General features: G+C 39.6%; 1 protein-coding gene across 3 annotated transcripts in view; it reads left to right on the top strand.

The window, feature by feature from the left end:
- Positions 1 to 19,039, top strand: part of arid4b (AT-rich interaction domain 4B) — a 60,902-nt gene that overhangs the window by 1,225 nt on the left and 40,638 nt on the right. For all 3 annotated transcript variants that reach the window (XM_015943965.3, XM_015943964.3, XM_015943963.3), the window contains exon 2: positions 622 to 670. In XM_015943965.3, coding sequence (XP_015799451.3) covers positions 665 to 670 — 6 coding nt within the window. In that variant the 5' untranslated portion in view covers positions 622 to 664. The remainder of the gene's footprint in view (positions 1 to 621; positions 671 to 19,039) is intronic.

Here is a 19,039-nt window from a genome sequence, read left to right as displayed (position 1 = left end):
TGCGACGAGGCTTCGACGTGACGGTTCTGCACAGGCTTTAACCCGGTTGTGTGTGTGTGCTCTCTCTGCGGAGAGTGTTCTCCTTTCCCGAGTGTCGGCTGTAGAAATGGCGTCATCCTCCACCGTGCTGTTAGTGGTCGGTGCAGCGAGGACGGCGGGATCAGCCAGGACCCGAGCAACCGAGCTTCTGCCCACTAACGGCTGCTTTATCCGCGTATCTGTGCTGCTCGCCGACGGGAGGAAGTCGCTTCGTCCACACTTTAGCGTTCCTCGTCTCTGCAGGTCTGGCTGCCGAGCCTGACTGACTGGCGTTACATAAACCCGCTGGAGTGGTCCGCTCGCCACGGGTTTACTCTGCAACATTTCTTTCCTTCTGAATGTGACTCCAGCACACACCCATCTCTGTAGGTCCTCGGTAGCATCCATTGCGGGCGTAAATCTGGACATAAAACAAAAAGGGTCTGATGTGCAGAATTTTTTTTTTCGTTTACCGCCCAGCTTTTTTTCAGGGCATCCACCAGCAAAAGAAGTGATGTCATCATAACATAATCGTGTCTTGTGGTGTCAGACTGTTGGCACCGTCTGGTAATGCCTAACAGCTTCTCCATCCTCCGTTTGCAGCCTCGGATTCCTCACACTGGTCTCCAAGAGGACTCATAGAGAGATGAAGGTATGTGTTCATTCATTTTTCCTGCATATTCCTTGCGTCTGCAGCTTGATTGCATTCAACTCTCAACTTCCCTTTTAATCCACAAAATCTGTGATCTTTATTCAAGTGCACTCAAGACAGGACACTAAACACAAATCATACTCTATTTTTGATCTTATTGAAGTTTATGCTGATCAGTAGGTGTGTTGGAGTAAATTAATTGTGACTGACATTGTTTTTGGTTGGCCAGAGTCGCAGCTGTCTCTGAAATATTCAGAAAAATCTCATCTTCTACTTGGTTCTTGGTACCAGAACTCATGCAACTTTGTCAGGATTGCTGACAAGTGTCAGTTTGTTATTTTGTTTTTATGTGGCACACATGGTGCATGGAATAACCCCATAATGGAGAGGAATCTAGTGAACTGACAGTGGGCATTTTTACAAGCTTTGCGTTTGGAGCAATGGTTGTTGATGCTGTAATGAAAATGATTTGTAATCTAGGAGAAATTGTGCTTGTTGTGAACAAACGTATTCATTAAAACATGTCAACGTTTCCCCAAAGTAGTACAAAGCACAATAAAATGTGAAAAAAGTCACCGTGTTTTTCCAGTTGAACCAGAAAGTCACAACTTTCTATCACCTTCTTGTTTGTCTGCTATAAATAGCAGCTTTTTCATATTAATATTCAGTGAAATATGGAATTTCTTGCTTTCATACTTATCTGATTCGTCTCTACTGTAGGAAGAGTTGCTCATTTGCTACACAGAGCGCTAACATCTTATTATGTTCACTTGGCACTTAATGTCACTTAGCCTCGTGGCTTTAAGCCTTTTTTAATCAGCTCCGTAAACTGCTATAACACATTAATCATTAGGTATGTGTCAGTCGCAGATCTGCTGGATATTTTTATTAATAACAATGTTATGGACATCATTATTATTGTTTCATTTAACTGGAAATGTTTGTTTTAGATGTTGTTTCGAGTTGTTTTGCTGTAAACCTTTGCTCGTGTCTGATGTTTTCTATTGTAGCTGCTATTCCACTCTGCTGTGTGAGAGAACGACACATTTCCAGTTAGATTTAAATCAGTACAGTTGTAGTATTGCTTTGCCACGGGGTGAAACTCATTAAGTCACTTTCTTCCTACCTTTAGTCATACTTTGGCGGCTATAGTGATGCCTAACAGCATGTGGTGCTGTGGTAATATGCTCAGTATTTATGCAGCAAGGCCTCAGCAGGTCATGCTCATGAGTCTTTATATCGTTCCTGCTCAGTAAACAAAAATACTTTGTTAGAATAAAATACATTACAAGTTGGAACGCAACCTTTAAGCAAGCATGCAAGAGTTTATCTTCAGGTAGAGGATGGGACATGAAACATTTTAAAATGTACACTGTCAGATGCTGGGATCATTTTGGTAAAATGGTTTTTGCAACTCTTTAGATGAATGTTGATGACTTAATTCAGCTAACTCTACTTTGGATCAGGCAGTTAAAGAGCTTCAAACCACCTTCCAGCAGCTGTAGGCAGTTTACCTGAAATCACCTCCACAACTGAGCATTCCTGCCCTCGATGGAGACTATTCAAAGAACATCAGAAATATGTGAATATTTGTGTTTCTGTAGATCAGCGTTGGCTTATATTGCACGTTGGTTAGGGTTAGGGAGTCAGAGCTCTTATAAAGTCCTCTATAAATGAAAGCTGCATCTGCTGCTCTTCAGCTGGATTTCTAGAAGTATGATGTTGATTCCAACTTGTTTTATTTATTTTGAATTAATAGAGCACCATCTTGACAGGTGTAGGTACCAGATGGGCTCGAGTAGCCAGATCTACTCAGGGCCGTGACGTCTCACCACTGCCACGCCACTCAGAAAAACAACAATGCACTTCATATTTTTACCCTGCCAAGCACTCAAGTCAATATTAGACTCTACCAGCAGAACAGCTCTCAAAATGACTCATAAATGTGTTTTTCTTTGCTTCTATTCATAAAAGTAACATGTGTGGCAGTTTGTGTATACTTCATCTGTTATGTTGTTGCTATTTGTTCAATAAAGTTATTTAAAATGGAACCCAAGTTCACAAGAATCCCCAATACACGTTTCTTTTCGGAGTATTTCTCATCTAGTGGCTGACAAACATATCACACAAAAAATCTGTTGCTCTGTTTAAGATCACGACTTCACGTTTCTGCCTATAAATGTGCTTCTGTAGCCGACAAACGGAGCTAAAACACGTTGTTTTACGAGTATTATTCTCATGTCATGTTGTGTTCTCATATATTTATATTTTAGAGTCTTACTTGTCCATGAAAAGTTCATCAACTCTGCATCAGCCGAGGTATTCCTTAAATGTGAAGCAAGTAAGCGGTAGTCTAATGCTATTGGTTAGTTCTGCTCGGTGCTCAGTTTCCTATTGCGCGGGGCAGGGGCCATGCTTAGCAAATAAATAAATGACGTATCGCAGTACATGATGAGACAGTCGCTTTCACGGATTTCTGAAAAATCATACATCGTTTCTGAAAGAGGAACACTCCAGAAAGCAGCTTTAAGAAATGGGTAACTATTATTTACTGGACCAAATAAAGTCATCCATGTTTCGAAGAACTACAACCTTGAGCAGAACTGACTACCCGAGCATGTATGATAACGTAACTCAAGCAGTTATCAACGGGTTCCAAGCCACCAGCGCCAGTCGCCCACCCGGCCCCGCCCTCACCTTCGCCAGTCCTCACGCGGTCCCGCCCCAAAAACACGTTCTCCCGCCGGCGTCCCGTCAGCCCACTTCAACCGGCGCAATGAAAGTAACACTCAGGATACATCACGAAACTTTTTGCTTAGCCTTTACACATATCTTTCACAGGCATGGCTGACTTCTCAGTCGTGATTACAATCGAATTCCTTTTTGAAGAACGTGAAGATTTAATGAGCGAAATCATGTTCTGCATGGGACAGAATTAGCTCAGGAAGTGGAGCGACATGTGCGGTAATCGATAGGTTGAAGGATCGATCCCAACTCTGACCACTGCAAACAAAGTCCTCAATGTGCCAACATCCAGCCAATCACACAGTGTGACATCATCAACAAGTGCAGGTTTGGTGCCTACACCGGGGGTGTTTCTCAATGTCAAGGCGCTTGTCCTCGCAAGGCGATGTCTTGTGAGGACAAGCGCCTTGCTTACGAGGACACTGTTCTTCCTTGGTCAGATAAAATGTTTTAATGGAACAGACTTGCATCATGTGACCGCGGGGGTGACGTAACGTCATGTGACACGGGAGGCAACGTTATATTTTATACGTTGTAGGGTTTGGTAAAGTAGTGCTTTAAGAGCTCAATATGTATATTACCTCTACTTATGACCAATAAGCTGTGATACTCTTATCTAAATATAGAATATCAACCCTGCTTGGTCTTTATGGTGTTTATCAGAAGATTCTAGGATTCTTTGTTTATTCAGGGATTGTACACACTTCGGTTTGATTCAGGAAAGAGTCAGGTTTATAAAAGTAAGAATTTATTTTACCAATAATTAAAACATGACAGGTTAACTAACATTTACTGTGATGGATGGAACTAGATGTGATGTATGAACCTGTGTGTGAATGAGATGTTATCAGGACTTCCGTATCTAAGAGAGCCGAGTTCTGGATGTAAAAGAATTTGGTTCGCGTTAAGCTATGAAGTTGATTATTATCAAAAACACATCAGACGCTATCTGTCATGTCTACATACCCACTCGAAGACCCTCGTGATAGATCCGGAATATCGAAGTCCTTGGACTTCCCGGCACCGAGGTCCGTAGAAGAAACTGCGGCACTACCAGACCGGTCTTAGAGTTGTCTCCAGGTCACGACAGACGGATGGAACCGCGCGTCTGGCGGACTCTTAAGGAGTCAGAACAATATCAGCTTGTTCTGCAGGAACTGTTGCTGTTTCAGCTTCACAGGTGCAACAAAGAGTTAGACGCCGTGTCAAAAGCTTTGATGGTTAAAGAGGTTTTGCTTCAGATGGCCGGTCTGAAGCTTTCTCAAGAACTGATGAATTACCAGAGTGATCCAGTTTCAATGTCCTCATGTTATGATTTGTGTAGCCAACCAGAGGTTGACAAGTTTGAGGAATATTACCAAGACAACTCAGAAACACGCCTTCTTTCAGATACCGGGTGCTCTGATCTGGGTAAAGGACTATTTATGTGTCATGAGTTTAAGTTAACCTTACTTTGTCCTTGTGTGAGTGCAAATGCTGATGACCTCGTCATATCAACATGCTGAAACATATATCAATCACTGTAATCATAACATAACATTCATTTTAAACTTCAATCATTGAGCACAGATTAATGAAAACATGTCATTATACTATAATTATTATATGTAGCAATAAACAAATGTTTATTTAATGATAATCTAGTTTATAAGTTGTAGAAGTTCATATTTAATTCAGGAAATCATTCTTTGATTTAGCACCTAATCCGAGCTGCGAATGTTCCTTATTCAAAGGCATGAAGAATCCTGCAGGACGATAAGGGGGGCTTGGACTAGGGCTGCTCGATTATGGCAAAAATAATAATCACGATTATTGTGACTGAAATTGAGATATCGATTATTTAAGAAAATTTTTCAATTAATGTAGATTTTTATTATTCTGTCATAAAATTGCTCAGGGCACAATCAGGACAAAATTAAATAACAAACAAGATGATCACTAAAAGAACTCCTGATTCCCAGTATAAAAAGACCAATATACTTATAGCTCATAGTCTATGACCCAAGGGCTGTAGACCTTGGTTTAACTCATGTAAGTCTAACCAGTACAGACCCAAATACCAATATCTTGCAAATACTGACAGCAAGAATTATACAGTGGCATTTATAACAAATAAATGCAAATAAATTGATGTTCATAAAATGTTGCATAACATTTATTGAGTCGTGTCAAGGTGCTGTAGGAGCGTGCACTAGCACCGTGTCCTCAGAGAGATTAGTTATTATTTATCAGCGTGAGGAACTTGTTTCTACCTTATTTACAAACTATTTATTTACAGGTCCATCAGTTAATGTAATAATTGTCCCAACCACAACTGCACCCCCCAACCCGGTCTCAGCAATCAGGGGCAAGCTGCACGTGTGTTTAGTGCGCCGCACATGCACATTTAGCTGTTTTTAGTGGCTCAGGAGTCCGCAGGTGCGGTGTGTGTGTCACTCACTCTGGTTAATCCAACAGGAAGCCGGCTCCGAGAGCCGTTTCTTTAGTGACCGACACATCACTGCATCATTCCCTTTCCTTAATGTCCTGAAGAACGGTCCGGAGCGCAGGCGGAGTGTTTAGCTAACCTGCAGGAAATGTCGAAGACGGGGTCTGAAAAGCTGCTAGAAAAAACGTCAAAGTCGCTAAGTTGGCAACACTGTGGAGGAGCGCTTCATTTGCAACTCAGGGCAGCGCAAGTGGGAGGAGCAAATAATCGGCTTGTTTTGTTTTTATAATTGTTCAAAAGTCAGATCGTAATTGGGATTAAAATTCGATTAATTGAGCAGCCCTAGCTTGGACCTGGAGGAGAGAAAATCATTTTTGACAATTCGTTGTGTGTTCAGAGCTGCAGAGAGGCTCTGAGCTCCAGCTGATGGGATGAAGGCAGGCCGATTTAAAGGGAACACATGCAGTCTCGTGTCTCCATTTTGACCAGATGTTTAATGGTCAAACTGTACCTAAAAACTGACCATTGCTGGACGTTACAATGTATAAGTTTCAATATAAATGTATAACGAGCCCTTTACTTTTTAAATTGTGTATATATTGGCTAAATTAAATATGTAAGTGAGTTACTACCTGCTAGCCAGCAAAGCTGCAACTAACCAACCATAGATAATGGTTTTGGATCTATAAAAGACATTTCAGTTATCAGCCTGATAACAATTAGTTGACTTACATTTAAACTTTAAATTTGCCCCGAAGTAGCTGCTGGCTTCTGATCCTCCATCCTTTTGAAAATACAGCAGTGTATTCAAGGAAATGTTGGACTGAGGCCAGGCTACAAGATACCTCTCGTGTATTTTTGCTCAGCTAGCTAAACAACTAACAAACAGAAGCCTCAGTAGAACATAAACACTGGACCAGTGGCGGGACCAAGACATCAAGGCGAGGTTCCTTGGCATTGAGAAACACTTTGTGTCTCCTTTGTAAAAGATAACGGGTACATTAAAAATAGATTAATAACTAAGCCTGTACATATTTAAGTAGAAATGTGTCAAAATGCTGTCATATTAAAATGTATCGCTATTTATATTGCATGTTTTATTCATTAAAATAAATCATAACTAATCTGACTAAGGGAGGTGACATGTACACCAGCCTGTGTTTGAGAGGAAGTACCAAAACAAACTGCGTTTAAGTTGTTATTATTCCAGCTTCTTTATTTTGTGTGTGTGTATTTTAAAGCTGCCATGGTATTGCCAAGGCAACCCCTGTTGAAGCACCAGTAGCTGGGTTGTGGTCACACTGGTTTGGACAAAGAAGTGATTCACAGCAGGATTATTGTATGTGTGAGCTGGGTAGGGAGGGGGCTTCATTCTTTCCTGCATGCCTCTAACATTATCCTTTGTTCATCTTACAGCCCTGTTTATTCTGAAACAATGTAATGGGTTGAAAACTATTGTTTGTAATATTTTAGTTAAAAAAATAGTTCCCCGTAGTTAAGTTTAGAATGGCACATTTTTAGCATTTGTCACAAACAATGTGATGTAATTCATTACAGAGATCAAATTACCTGCTAGACATTAATCTCGATTATATTGTGATATTTGAGTGTTGTATCCCACTCTTTCCACTACTTTAACCTGGGCCTTGCACTAAAGCAGGATTAGTGAGGTAGCTTCAGGTTCAACGCTGGGTTTCCCGTTTCACAAAGCTGATTCACCTTTTTTTTCTGAATGTATCGTCATGGTTACGTACGCCTAAGAAACGTAAGCTTAATCTGGATAAGTTTAAAGAAACATGTGAAAAATGCTTTAATTAAACCGAAGGAGAAAACTAAACCTCAAAAACAGAGAGAATTTAGAGCATTTCAAAATACCAAAATATTTTGTGTGGTGTAGTTAAAGCTGCAGCGGCAAATTTGGAAAACAAATTAGCTTAAAACTTTTTTTTTTCATGCCTTTTAACTAGGGATGCACATTTTCCCAAATTTCTTTAACCGGCTATTGACGCCCCTTAATGGTTAATAGCTGCTTAACTGGAACTCACCCCCCCACCCCCACCCCCCAGACGCACACAAACATTTAACCCCACTCTATAAATAATGACACTTTTTCCGTCTACTCTAAGTCCCGCACTCTTTACATTTATGAACAAAAAGTAAAGAGAGAGTTGGATGAAAGCAGAGAGGAGTTGAAATGTCCTTCAGACTCCAAACTTGTTGCGTAGCGGACCGTCTGGCATCAAATATACAGCGCTGCTTGCGATTGCGTGCTCGTGAGTGCATTCTGGAGGCAACATATAAAAAAAACACAAGTTTCCTGACGTTTAACTAAAAAAATTACACTGACATTTCTTTATTTTACTAGACAAATTAGGAGTCAGACGCAAGCAGGAGAGACTATCATTCATATAAATAATAAGTAGTTTAGGCCAACAGACCTGTTGCTGGTCTCGGTTCATTTTGCTGCGCCATGTTCTGCCAGGCTCAGCGCTTTTATGTGAGGCTTATTGTGCTCCAACAAGAGTGACATTTATTTTTTGTTAATTTTTTTTAAATTTATTTTCATTTTTCACAAATAAAAACAAAACAGGTTTGCAGAAATAAAAAATGAAAAAGGAACAGAAAGAAGCAAAGCTTATGTTATCTGTTCCCCTTAACCAAAATAAAAACAAATGACAACAAAGTCATTATAGTTAAAAAAAATGTCTGACCTGCTTTACTGTTTTAACTTTGGCAAAAAATGGAGAGAAAACAAATACGCACACAAAAAATTTTTTTCTTCTTATATTAATGAAAGAAAAAAAACTATCAATGCAAAACAAAACACACAAAAAATAATAGGTAAAAGAAACAAAGTAGAACATACAGTGTGTGTTTTCCCTTTCATTCCCTCCACTTCATAAATACGTCTATCTCATAGCATCATACAAGCTAAGCATTTCATTTTTAATATGTTTATTAAAGGTACATATTGTTTTGGTATTCTTGATTTCGGTACTTAATTTATTCCACATTTTGATTCCATATATTGATACACAGCGTTCCTTTATATTTATCCTATGTTTTTGTATGGTGTATATTTTGTTGCCTTTCAAATAATAACTACTCTTTCATAAATCCTATAATCAAATTTGTTGGAAGGTGCTTTTTGTCGACTTTATACATAAATTTCAAAATAGTATAATCTACTAGGTCATCAAATTTTAATGTTTTTAATTTGATAAATAATTGGTTGGACGAATCTCTGTTATTGCTTCTTGTTACAATTCTTATTGCTTTTTTTGTAGGATGCAGACTGAATGTGTATAGGTTTTATATGTGATTCCCCAAATTTCAACACAGTAGTTCAAGTACGGTACGATCAATGAATTATATAATAAATATAGGGATTTGTCATCTAGTGACCATTTCACTCTGTGTAATATTGCGATTGATTTATCTATTTTAGTTTTGATGTTGTTTAAATGTGGTTTCCAAGATAAATCCTCATCAATGATGACTCCCAAAAATTTTACTTCCTTTACTTTTAATACAGATTTTATCTAATTTTATTAATGTTTTTATAGTCAACTTTCTATTACTGAATATCATAAAATATGATTTATCTGTGTTCAATGAAAGCTTATTCCTATCAAACCATAATTTGATTTTTTCCAACTCTGTATCACTTCTATCATTTGATCAATATCGTCTCCTGAATAATAAAAAGTTGTGTCTTCAGCAAATAAGATACATATTAACATATTAGATGTAGAGACTATCATTTATATAAATAATAAGTAGTTTAGGGCCTAGTACCAACCCTTGTGGTACTCCACAAGTAATATACTGATTGGATTTGATGTTTTTTATTTTAACTTACCGTTTCCTGTTATGTTATCCATTTTAGGGCTGTTCCTGTTTTGCCATATTTACTAAGTTTTTTTAGAAGAATGTCATGATCTACTGTATTTAGGGATGGGTACCTTTGACATTTGAATTGATCCGGTACTAATTCCCGGTACCTACGAATCGATACCGGTACTTAACGGTACCAATTTTCGATACTTTTGAGTGTTTATTATTTTAATTCTCTTTTATAATTAAAATATATTTTTCTCAATATATAACAATATTTGCTATATATCACGATAAATAACATTCAACTGTTTGTATTTTAACATCGTCCTTGTAGTTTTATAAGCTGATAATTAAACTGAAGCAAACATCTTTACTGTGAACTAAATTTACTGTGTATCTTCATTCCTTTTGCCGTCTTTTTTCATTTGATTTTTCCTACTGGGAAGTTAGAATTTCCGAGGAGAAAGCGAACGCACCATTAGCTGATAACAATGGTAGCAATGGAAGCTAACATACCAAGCTAACACTAACAGTTTATTTAGCTGCTGGAGCAGATTAAAACGATGATGCCTCACACTTAGATCGTTGTCACTGGTTTCATCTTCACCCAATCACCCGTCGCATTTAGTAAAGTGAAACCAAACTTTAGAGCGCGTCTAGTCGGGAATTCGGAGTTCCGAGGAGAAAGCGAATGCACCATTAGCGAAACGGAAGCTAACATATCAAGCTAACGTTATCTTAAACGTTTTATTTACCTACCGGAGCAGCTTAAGATGAGGACGTCTCACTTAGATAGTTGTCGCTGGTTTCATCATCACCCAGTTACCCATCACATTTAGTGAAGTGGACCCAAGCTGTAGCGTGCGTTCTTTCTACCATGCTACTCTGTTTACAACTGGCTTGCAGCGACCAACGACAAAACGCTCTTGCGCATGCACAGCTGTCTAGGCAAGTTCTCGTTATGAAGGACGGGTACCGAAATGAGGCACCGTTTGAAACGACGTGAATCGGTGCTCGGTCTGTACTATGGAATTCGGTCGGTACCTTAAAAAGTACAGTATTCGGTACCCATCCCTAACTATTGAATGTTTTTTTTAGGTCAATGAAGATACTTATCAAATGGTTCTTTTTGTCAATGGCTTCCGATATTTCTTCTGTTAATTCCATTAGTGCCATTGAATTTGAGCAATTTGGTCTAAACCCATACTGACTGCCATTTAAAATATTCAGTATGACATAACTAAGAATAAACTCTTCCCACACAGTGCTCCTTGCTAACCTTTTCAAATTTGAGCTCATTTCTTCTTCTGCGGTTGCCCAGTAAGCATATTTTGATAGTGGCGCTCCTGCACCCTCTAGTGGCACAAAATATTTTACACCCCATCGCAGCAGAAGTACTTGAAGCAGTTAACCGGGCAAAACTTTTTTCCCGGTTACAACATTAATGACAATTAACCGGTTAACTGTGTACATCCCTACTCTTAACAGTGTTCTAACATACAGTAGCTATAAATATTTTGTGCAGTTAAAAAAAATAGAAAAAATGAATAAAGAGGTTCTCTTGTATTTATCTGAAAACCTCTGACAATAACACACCAAAAGCAACCATTGGACCATTTGGTTGTTGGTCTCGCTGAACTGTAGCACTTCATATTTATTAACAGTGTGAGAGGTTCTCCACTCAATAATATCAGAGAAGGAGAAACAGTCGGCTGATAAAACTTCAACTTTAGGATAAACTACCTGAGTCACAAAAAGAAGAACACCATTTGAAGTCACGGACAGCAAAAGACGTTTGGATATAGAAAACTGCAACTGGTGTTTAGCGGTGTTTTGTTTCCTCTCGCAATGCAGGTTTCCCATTCATCTCAAATGTCTCAAAGCGTCTCAGGGAATATACCCAGAGAGGGTAGGGGTAAGTGTTCCATGACTGTATTTGCGTTCAAAACCTAGCTTGTTGTGTAGGTTTGCTAATGCAGCTTTAACTTATCTGTGCACGGCCGTCACTTAGCTTAAATGTCACAGTGAATACACCATCCTTTCAAAGAGATCCTCAAACACAAGGCTTCATAAAAGCTTGGCTGACCAATGCCAATAATCAGGTTAGTGTCCTGCAAAGCCTAACTCTGGTTTGTGGATCAGTCAGAGCCTGTCTAACTCCGTACCTCCACACCCATCTGACACTAAACTCCTTCTATGAACCCTTCCAGTCCGGTTTCCTCCCACTTCACAGCACAGAAACAGCCCTCCTCAAAATAACTAACGATCTCCTCATTGCTGCTGATTCTGGTCTACTATCCATCCTGGTCCTCCTTGATCTGAGTGCGGCCTTTGACACAATATCTCATTCCATTCTCCTCCATAGGTTATCTTCCATCGGCATTGCCAACATCCCACTTCAGTGGTTTCAGTCCTACCTATCAGGTCGCACTCAGTTCATTACTATCAAATCCTCCCACTCACAGCCCTCTTCTATCTCTTCTGGTGTGCCCCAGGGCTCTGTCCTGGGGCCCCTCCTTTTCATTATATACATCCTTCCCCTTGGCAATATCTTCCGCAGATTCAATATTCATTGTCACTGCTTCGCGGATGACACCCAGCTCTATTTGTCCAGTAGGCCAAATTCTGCACTTCCTCCCTCCTCCCTCATCACCTGCCTTCAAGAAATAAAATCCTGGTTCAGTTCGAACTTCCTGAAATTAAATACAAACAAAACAGAACTTCTTTTGGTTGGTACCAAGAACACCCTCTCAAAATTTGACAGTTTCTCTCTCACAGCTGATAATCCTTCAGTTTCCCCCTCTCCCCAGGTCAAGAGTCTGGGTGTCATCCTAGACAGCACACTATCCTTCCAATCTCATATCAATAGCATCACACGGTCAGCTTATTTCCATCTTCGTAACATTAATCGTCTTCGCCCCTCCCTTGATGTCCACTCTACTTCTATCCTCGTCCATAGTCTGGTTACATCACATATCGACTATTGCAACTCTCTTCTCTCAGGCCTCCCTCAGAAAACCCTCCGTAAGCTCCAGTTGGTTCATAATGCAGCAGCACGCATCGTCACTAAAACTCCCATCTCTCATCACATCACCCCCATCCTCAAACAACTCCATTGGCTACCAGTGCACACCAGGATTAACTACAAGATTCTCCTTCTCACCTTCAAGGCCATCCATAACCTCGCCCCTCACTACCTCACAGATCTCGTTCACATCGTCACCTCGTCCCGTTCCCTCAGGTCCTCCTCCTCCATTCATCTCTCTGTGCCCTCCTTTCGTCTCAGCACCATGGGGAGTAGAGCCTTCAGCTGTACCACCCCCAAACTCTGGAACTCCCTTCCCCCTCTCATCAAGAACATTAACTCATTCACAGAATTCAAAAAACAACTCAAAACTCACCTCTTCATAACCCCTATCAGCTTTGAATTTTAGAGTGCCTTGTTTGTTCATGTTTATGTATGTTTAGTTACTGAATGATTTGTGTTTTTATTCTGTATAGTGTCCTTGAGTGACCAGAAAAGCGCTTTTAAATAAAATGTATTATTATTATTATTAACTACACCCCATGACTGAGGCTGTCACATCAGAAAGAATAATTGAGGAAATCGGTTCAAGTGGGGATTGTCGTGCCTGCATCTGTTGGATAGAATCCCAGACGCAGACTCTGGTTGCTTAAAGACTGTCGCAGATTTCGTTTTTGGGCCTGGGAAGCTTCTGTGACATATTTTGTGGGTATTCAGTCCATGGATGAGGGAGAGGATGGATGAAGGAACAATAAAATATAAATGAGCTCATGGTGTGTTATCTCTAGTTATTTTTAGCATACAGGCTGTTGTTTTAAGCTAAGGTGTTACAGTTTTAAGGTTATTTGCAAAACTTAGTCCTGGTAGTTTTTAACGTGCTGCTTGTTTGGACTAAATGCTACTCGGGTTTATTTGATGTCATCCTCCTTTTTTAAGTGCAAGCCTATCACGCTGATGTCCTTGTACTAGTTCTTGTGGATGAAAAGCACAGCTAATAATAAATCATGTTAATAGATTTAGCTACAAAGATTAAACATATGCTTATTGTGGCAATTTATGTCCCTGTGTGTGGGAGGGGCAACAGCAAAGCTAAAAAACAGATTTCTACATTGATTACCGTGGAAACAGTGAAAGCTTTACAGCTTTCAGGTCAGCCCTAAAGGAATCCCTGGAGGCTTGCTGGAGTCCCTGTTTCATAAGAAATCGTATAGATCACCCGCAGCTGTGTCAAATGTACTGCAGCTGTAAACCCACCATAGTTACCTACTAGCAACTTTAACAGAGCAATAGAATCCAAGAAATGCAATATAAGCAGCAGCTTCTTTTCAAGCATGGAGTCGGCTGTTCAATTTTTAATGCCTTGAGAGTCTTTATTGAGCAGAAACTGATCTTAATCTGCCGCTGCCAGTGTCACTTCAGTGTGTTTTGTTTTTTCTGAAGCTAGGATGAAACCAACTGACTTATTGTAGCGGCATTAAGTCAGTTTTTCCCCACACTGGTGTGGCAGCAGAAAGCAGGAGCTTTCGAGTTTGCACTAAGAAGCACAATCTCATTTCCACTTTGGAGGAGAAATCACTAATATAAATACTTAAACTACTCTTTACTGTCATATCTTTTATTTAACTGATATTCTAGTAGATCATTATGATACTAGATCAGATTTCCCACATCATCTATTTTTTGAGAAGAAGTCAAACCTACAGAAACTTTTAATGGGATCATCACCCACCTGAAAACTTTAGATTGTTGTACAGCCGTCTTGGCAAAGTCAAATGTAATCTCCCACTTTCTCCAAAATCCATTAATTTAACCCTCAGCAGAAACACAAAAGATCTTTTTCTGTCCTAAAGTCATGATCTGCCCCGTCTCGTTCCACGTAAGCCACAAGTGTGTTTCGTCACTGCACACACCTGCTTGCATTGGTCTATTTAATCAAGAAATATTTTCAACATCAGTAGCTAAAGAGCCGAGTTTGAGTTTTGTTCCTGAGCTTTTCATGTTGATTTTGTTTTTTCCTCACCCGAGGCATGAAAAGATTGTTTTCCTTTTCAGACAAAACTTTGTTTCGGAGCAGAATGATATATTTTCAGTTAGTGGGGAGATTTTTCACTTCTAAAAGACAGATATTTCATACATTTGACTTAAGTCCCTCTTTAAAATTACTTTTGAGAAGAAATCAATGTCATTAAGTGCTGTCAGAAGCAATGGGGGATAAAAGCGGGTATAGTTTCCTCTCTGGACAGCTGTAGGCTAAACCGTAATCAGTCCAGTGGATGGATCCCCACCCCCCACGGTTGTAGCTGAACGCAGGCAGGAGGGGAGCTATAACTGGAAACAACAAACTGTCCTCTGCTGGTGTTGGCATGTGACCATGACAAATATGTGTTACTAAAGCTTCTCACTAAAGAGTCGATGGGAAAGCTGGTGAGCAGGTGTGTTAATGGGCCAAGTACTAAAAATGTAAAGGCGTTTCGAAGAATTAGAGTGGAAAAATAATCACCCCTTGAATAAACAGCTGTGGATTGACTCATCCAGTCACCGATGGTCAATAATCACCCATCCCTTTTTTCACACTCATTAACAGCAATAATCCTGACAGCTTTGTTCAAATGTGCCTGAGAAAGGGACAGAGCCACATGCTCGTACACTTTGTACGTCAGTCATTAATAATTGGAAGTTAATTAAGGAGGTCTGTTGCTTGTTTTTCTTCCAACATGTCAGGCTGCCAAACAGCAAATATGGCTTGTCAGGCACACAGTGGTTGAAAGGTGTCCTAACCATCTAAAAACACGGATGAGGAAAGCATGGATAGGGCTGTCACTTACTCACAAGTATCCTTCAGATTCCTCTGTTTACGTCCCAGCTGTAGTGTGAGCTGCAGCAGTTCACACTTGTGTTATTGTAATCAAGGTCAGACCAGGTCAACGCTCCCTAAATAACCGTCTGACCCAGAGGTTGAAGTAGACTTCCTGTCTGCCTGCACAGCTGTAACGTTTGCATGACCGTACAAGAAAACTCTTTTTCCTTTTATTTTCTATGATGACAATGTGAATTTGTTGCTTTTGTGGGCGTTCTAGTGTGGCTTCACTTTAGAAAGTTCATAGAATTTAAATTCATGGAGAAGTTCAGACTACTTAATCAATTTAGACCAGTGTTTCCCCTAGGAATTTTTCCAGCTGTGTCTGTGGGGCCGGGGGGGTGGGGGGGCTGCTATGTAAGGGAAACCCTGTAGACATAAGGTTCGATGGCTCATTTATAACATGCAAAGTTATTTTATCCTGCTTGTTGAAAGAATTGGAATCGAGAATTGCTAGGATTCTGAATCGAAACGAAGAATTGAAATCTGAACTGGAATCGTTCAAATTCAAACAATGCCCAACCCTTTTGTGAGTTGATGTCTGTAAGGGAAACAAGCTCTGGTGCTCCTGTTTAGGGAAGTGAAAGTTAGCCAGATGAATGGAGGTCTCATTTACTGTTTTTTGACATCTTCCCACTGGTTGACTAACAGCAACACTACTCTATCACTGACTCAGTTTTCAACGTTGATGTTTTGTCTCCACAAATAACTCAAGCCTGAAAGAGTTGTCTTGTTGTGGAGTTGCTAATGCTAACTTTTAGCTTCCACTAGCCAAGAAGTGCTCTACTCTCTCCTTAACGCTAAATTAACAACGGCCTTCCCCACTGTGAGTCAAGATGAATGAGTCCATGAATGCTAATTTTCAGTGTGATGTAAATCTGTCAGGCTTTTCCAATCGGAACGTTTCCCTGTCGTATTTTCTGTCTGCAGCTAATGCAGGAAATAGGGGTAGAAGACTATTTTCATGTTTAGCCTGCGTGTGAAACTATGGGTGACGATCATATTTCAAAACTAACAAGTTAAACATGCTTCTCGTGAACTTGGCCTTTAAATAATTGAAAAGTTTCGGGATTGTTGGGATTTCCGTGACAATTTTGGAATTTGAAGCAGTTTGAAGATGCCAGAAACACTTTGTTACCTCTAAGGATGGGTACCGTATTCTGTACTTTTTAAGGCACCAACTGAATTCCGTGGTACCGACCAAGGACCGATTCACGTGATATGAAACGGTGTCTTGTTTCAGCACCTTTTGCTACTTCCACACTAGCGTTCGGTACCTGATTTCTCAAGATAGACAGCAGAGCAAGAGCGTTATGTCATCAGTCACTGCGGGCGAGGTGTAAAAAGAGCAAGCAGCATGGTAGAAAGAACACACTAAAGTTTAGGTCTACTTCACTAAAAGTGATGGGTGACTGGCTGATGATGAAAACATTGACAACGTTCTAAGTGAATTATCTTGTTAATCTGGTCCAGCAGGTAAATAAACTGTTTAAATAACGTTAGCTTGATCTTTAAGTGTCCGTTGCTCAGCTAATGGTGCATTCGCTTCCTCCTCGGAACTTGAAAATTCCGACTTGTGAGTAGGAAAAATCAACAGTTTGGAAAAGGACGAGAAAAGAAATGAAGATACAGAGTAAATAAATAAATAATTTTGCTTCAGTTTAATTTACACTTGATAAAACTACGAGTACCTACCATCACGTAATTTGTCCAGAGGTGAAAGGAGAGGAATAGGAGAGTACATGGAGGTGGGTTTTAGTTTTTGTATCATTTAGAAACAGTCGTGGTTAAAGGTTCTCATATTGAAGAATTTTGTACAACACTACAATGACAAAATACAGTTTGTATGTTATTTATTAAATATGCTTGTATATTGAGTATATATACATTTAAAAAGAGAATTAATTCATTTTTAAACACTCAAAAGTATCAAAAATTGGTACCATTAAATACCGGTAACAACTTCTTAGGTACCGGGAATTGGTACCAAATCTATTCAAATGTTAAAGGTACCCATCCCTAGTAACATCACTAGCTCACCTGTCCAGTCAGAACTAATCTCTGTTTCTCCAAACTGAGCCCATTCAAAGTGCTGTCTACAACAGGTGAGAAATAATTAGTGACATTTTAAAGTATCTGAGTTAGGGCTGCACAATATATCGTAAATACATCGTTATCGCGATATCAGCATGCACAATATGCATACCGCAAAGAACAGATAAATATCGCAATGAATGGTCAGCTGAAATGTTTGCTTCACAGAATGCATTCTGTCAATCAAACAGAAGCATGATGTTTTTTAAACAAATCAAATAGAGCTCTTCACCCATTTGGCCAATCAGGTGGGTTCTCATAGGTTAGACGCCCGCCCCTGAGGCGGACGGCACCTCATTTAGATGGTTAGCAAACACCTGCGTTAGCTTTGTTCTGCTCTTTCTGCTGATTCTGCTTTTCCCGGGATCCACTGATTGGCTTTTCTTGTTCATTTTCTTTTTCCCTTTCCTTCCCTTTAGTTTTTCTCATTTAGATGATTTTTTTCATTTTTGATTATTTTTGTTCCTGAGTTAAGTTTTTATTTATCGCAAGTAATATCGTCATCGCAATATTAATCACTGTTATCGAATATCGCAGGTTTTCCTAATGTTGTGCAGCCCTAATCTGAGTCATCCATTGTAATAATGAAGCCATTTAACCAGATAATGAAACAAACACTGATTGGACCGGTACCGACAGGGATGTTCCTCTATCATTTGCTCCTGTTGATTGCTTCAGCAGCACTTTGCTGAGTGGTTTGTTTACCTTTGAACTGCAGTTAAACAGCTGCATGTGTTTCTTCTTCATGACTTCACTTCCTGGCTAAACTCCAGATAGGTATTAATTTACGAAGCATGGTTATTGTGTGTTCTTGTATTGTTTTTTATCCTAAATTATCAACAAAAGTTGACTTTTCTCTCACTGTAAATATCTTTTAGTAGATTTTTGTGGATATCAGGTAAATATGTCATGATTGATTATGCAAGAACACACTTTTTTATTTGCCACATAGTCATCACAGCTTATATGAGATTGTAAAGCTCTGCTGTTCAATATGCAACATAATTTCAGAGGTTAGTTTTGGTGCTCTGAGTCACTGCTAACAGTTGTGTCCAATTACTGCACACATGGCATTCTCATATGAATAGTTACAACAATACGATGAGTTATGAGACAGCTGAGGACTTTTGGGTTATAGCCTGCTGTCCCGTCTCTTTTTTCTGTGTCACAGGAGTGAGGGAACGAGGTACAAGAGGATTTAATGAGGAAACAGCAGGTCTGTGTTGCTTTAACAGATTTGTGAAGCGTCTGATTTTACTGACTTCAGAAATACTCTTTTTACACTCAGCTAAGAGTCCCTGAAATTCTTTTTACACAGAAGTAGACTGGGTGAGTTTTAGTGATATGAAGCAGATTAAAGTTGTTCTTGTTTGAATGTGA

Source organism: Nothobranchius furzeri, chromosome 12 (assembly GCF_043380555.1).
Source record: "Nothobranchius furzeri strain GRZ-AD chromosome 12, NfurGRZ-RIMD1, whole genome shotgun sequence".
Taxonomy (NCBI): domain Eukaryota; kingdom Metazoa; phylum Chordata; class Actinopteri; order Cyprinodontiformes; family Nothobranchiidae; genus Nothobranchius; species Nothobranchius furzeri.
The sequence above is the reverse complement of the archived record's forward strand: the minus strand, read 5'-3'. Positions and strand labels throughout refer to the sequence as shown.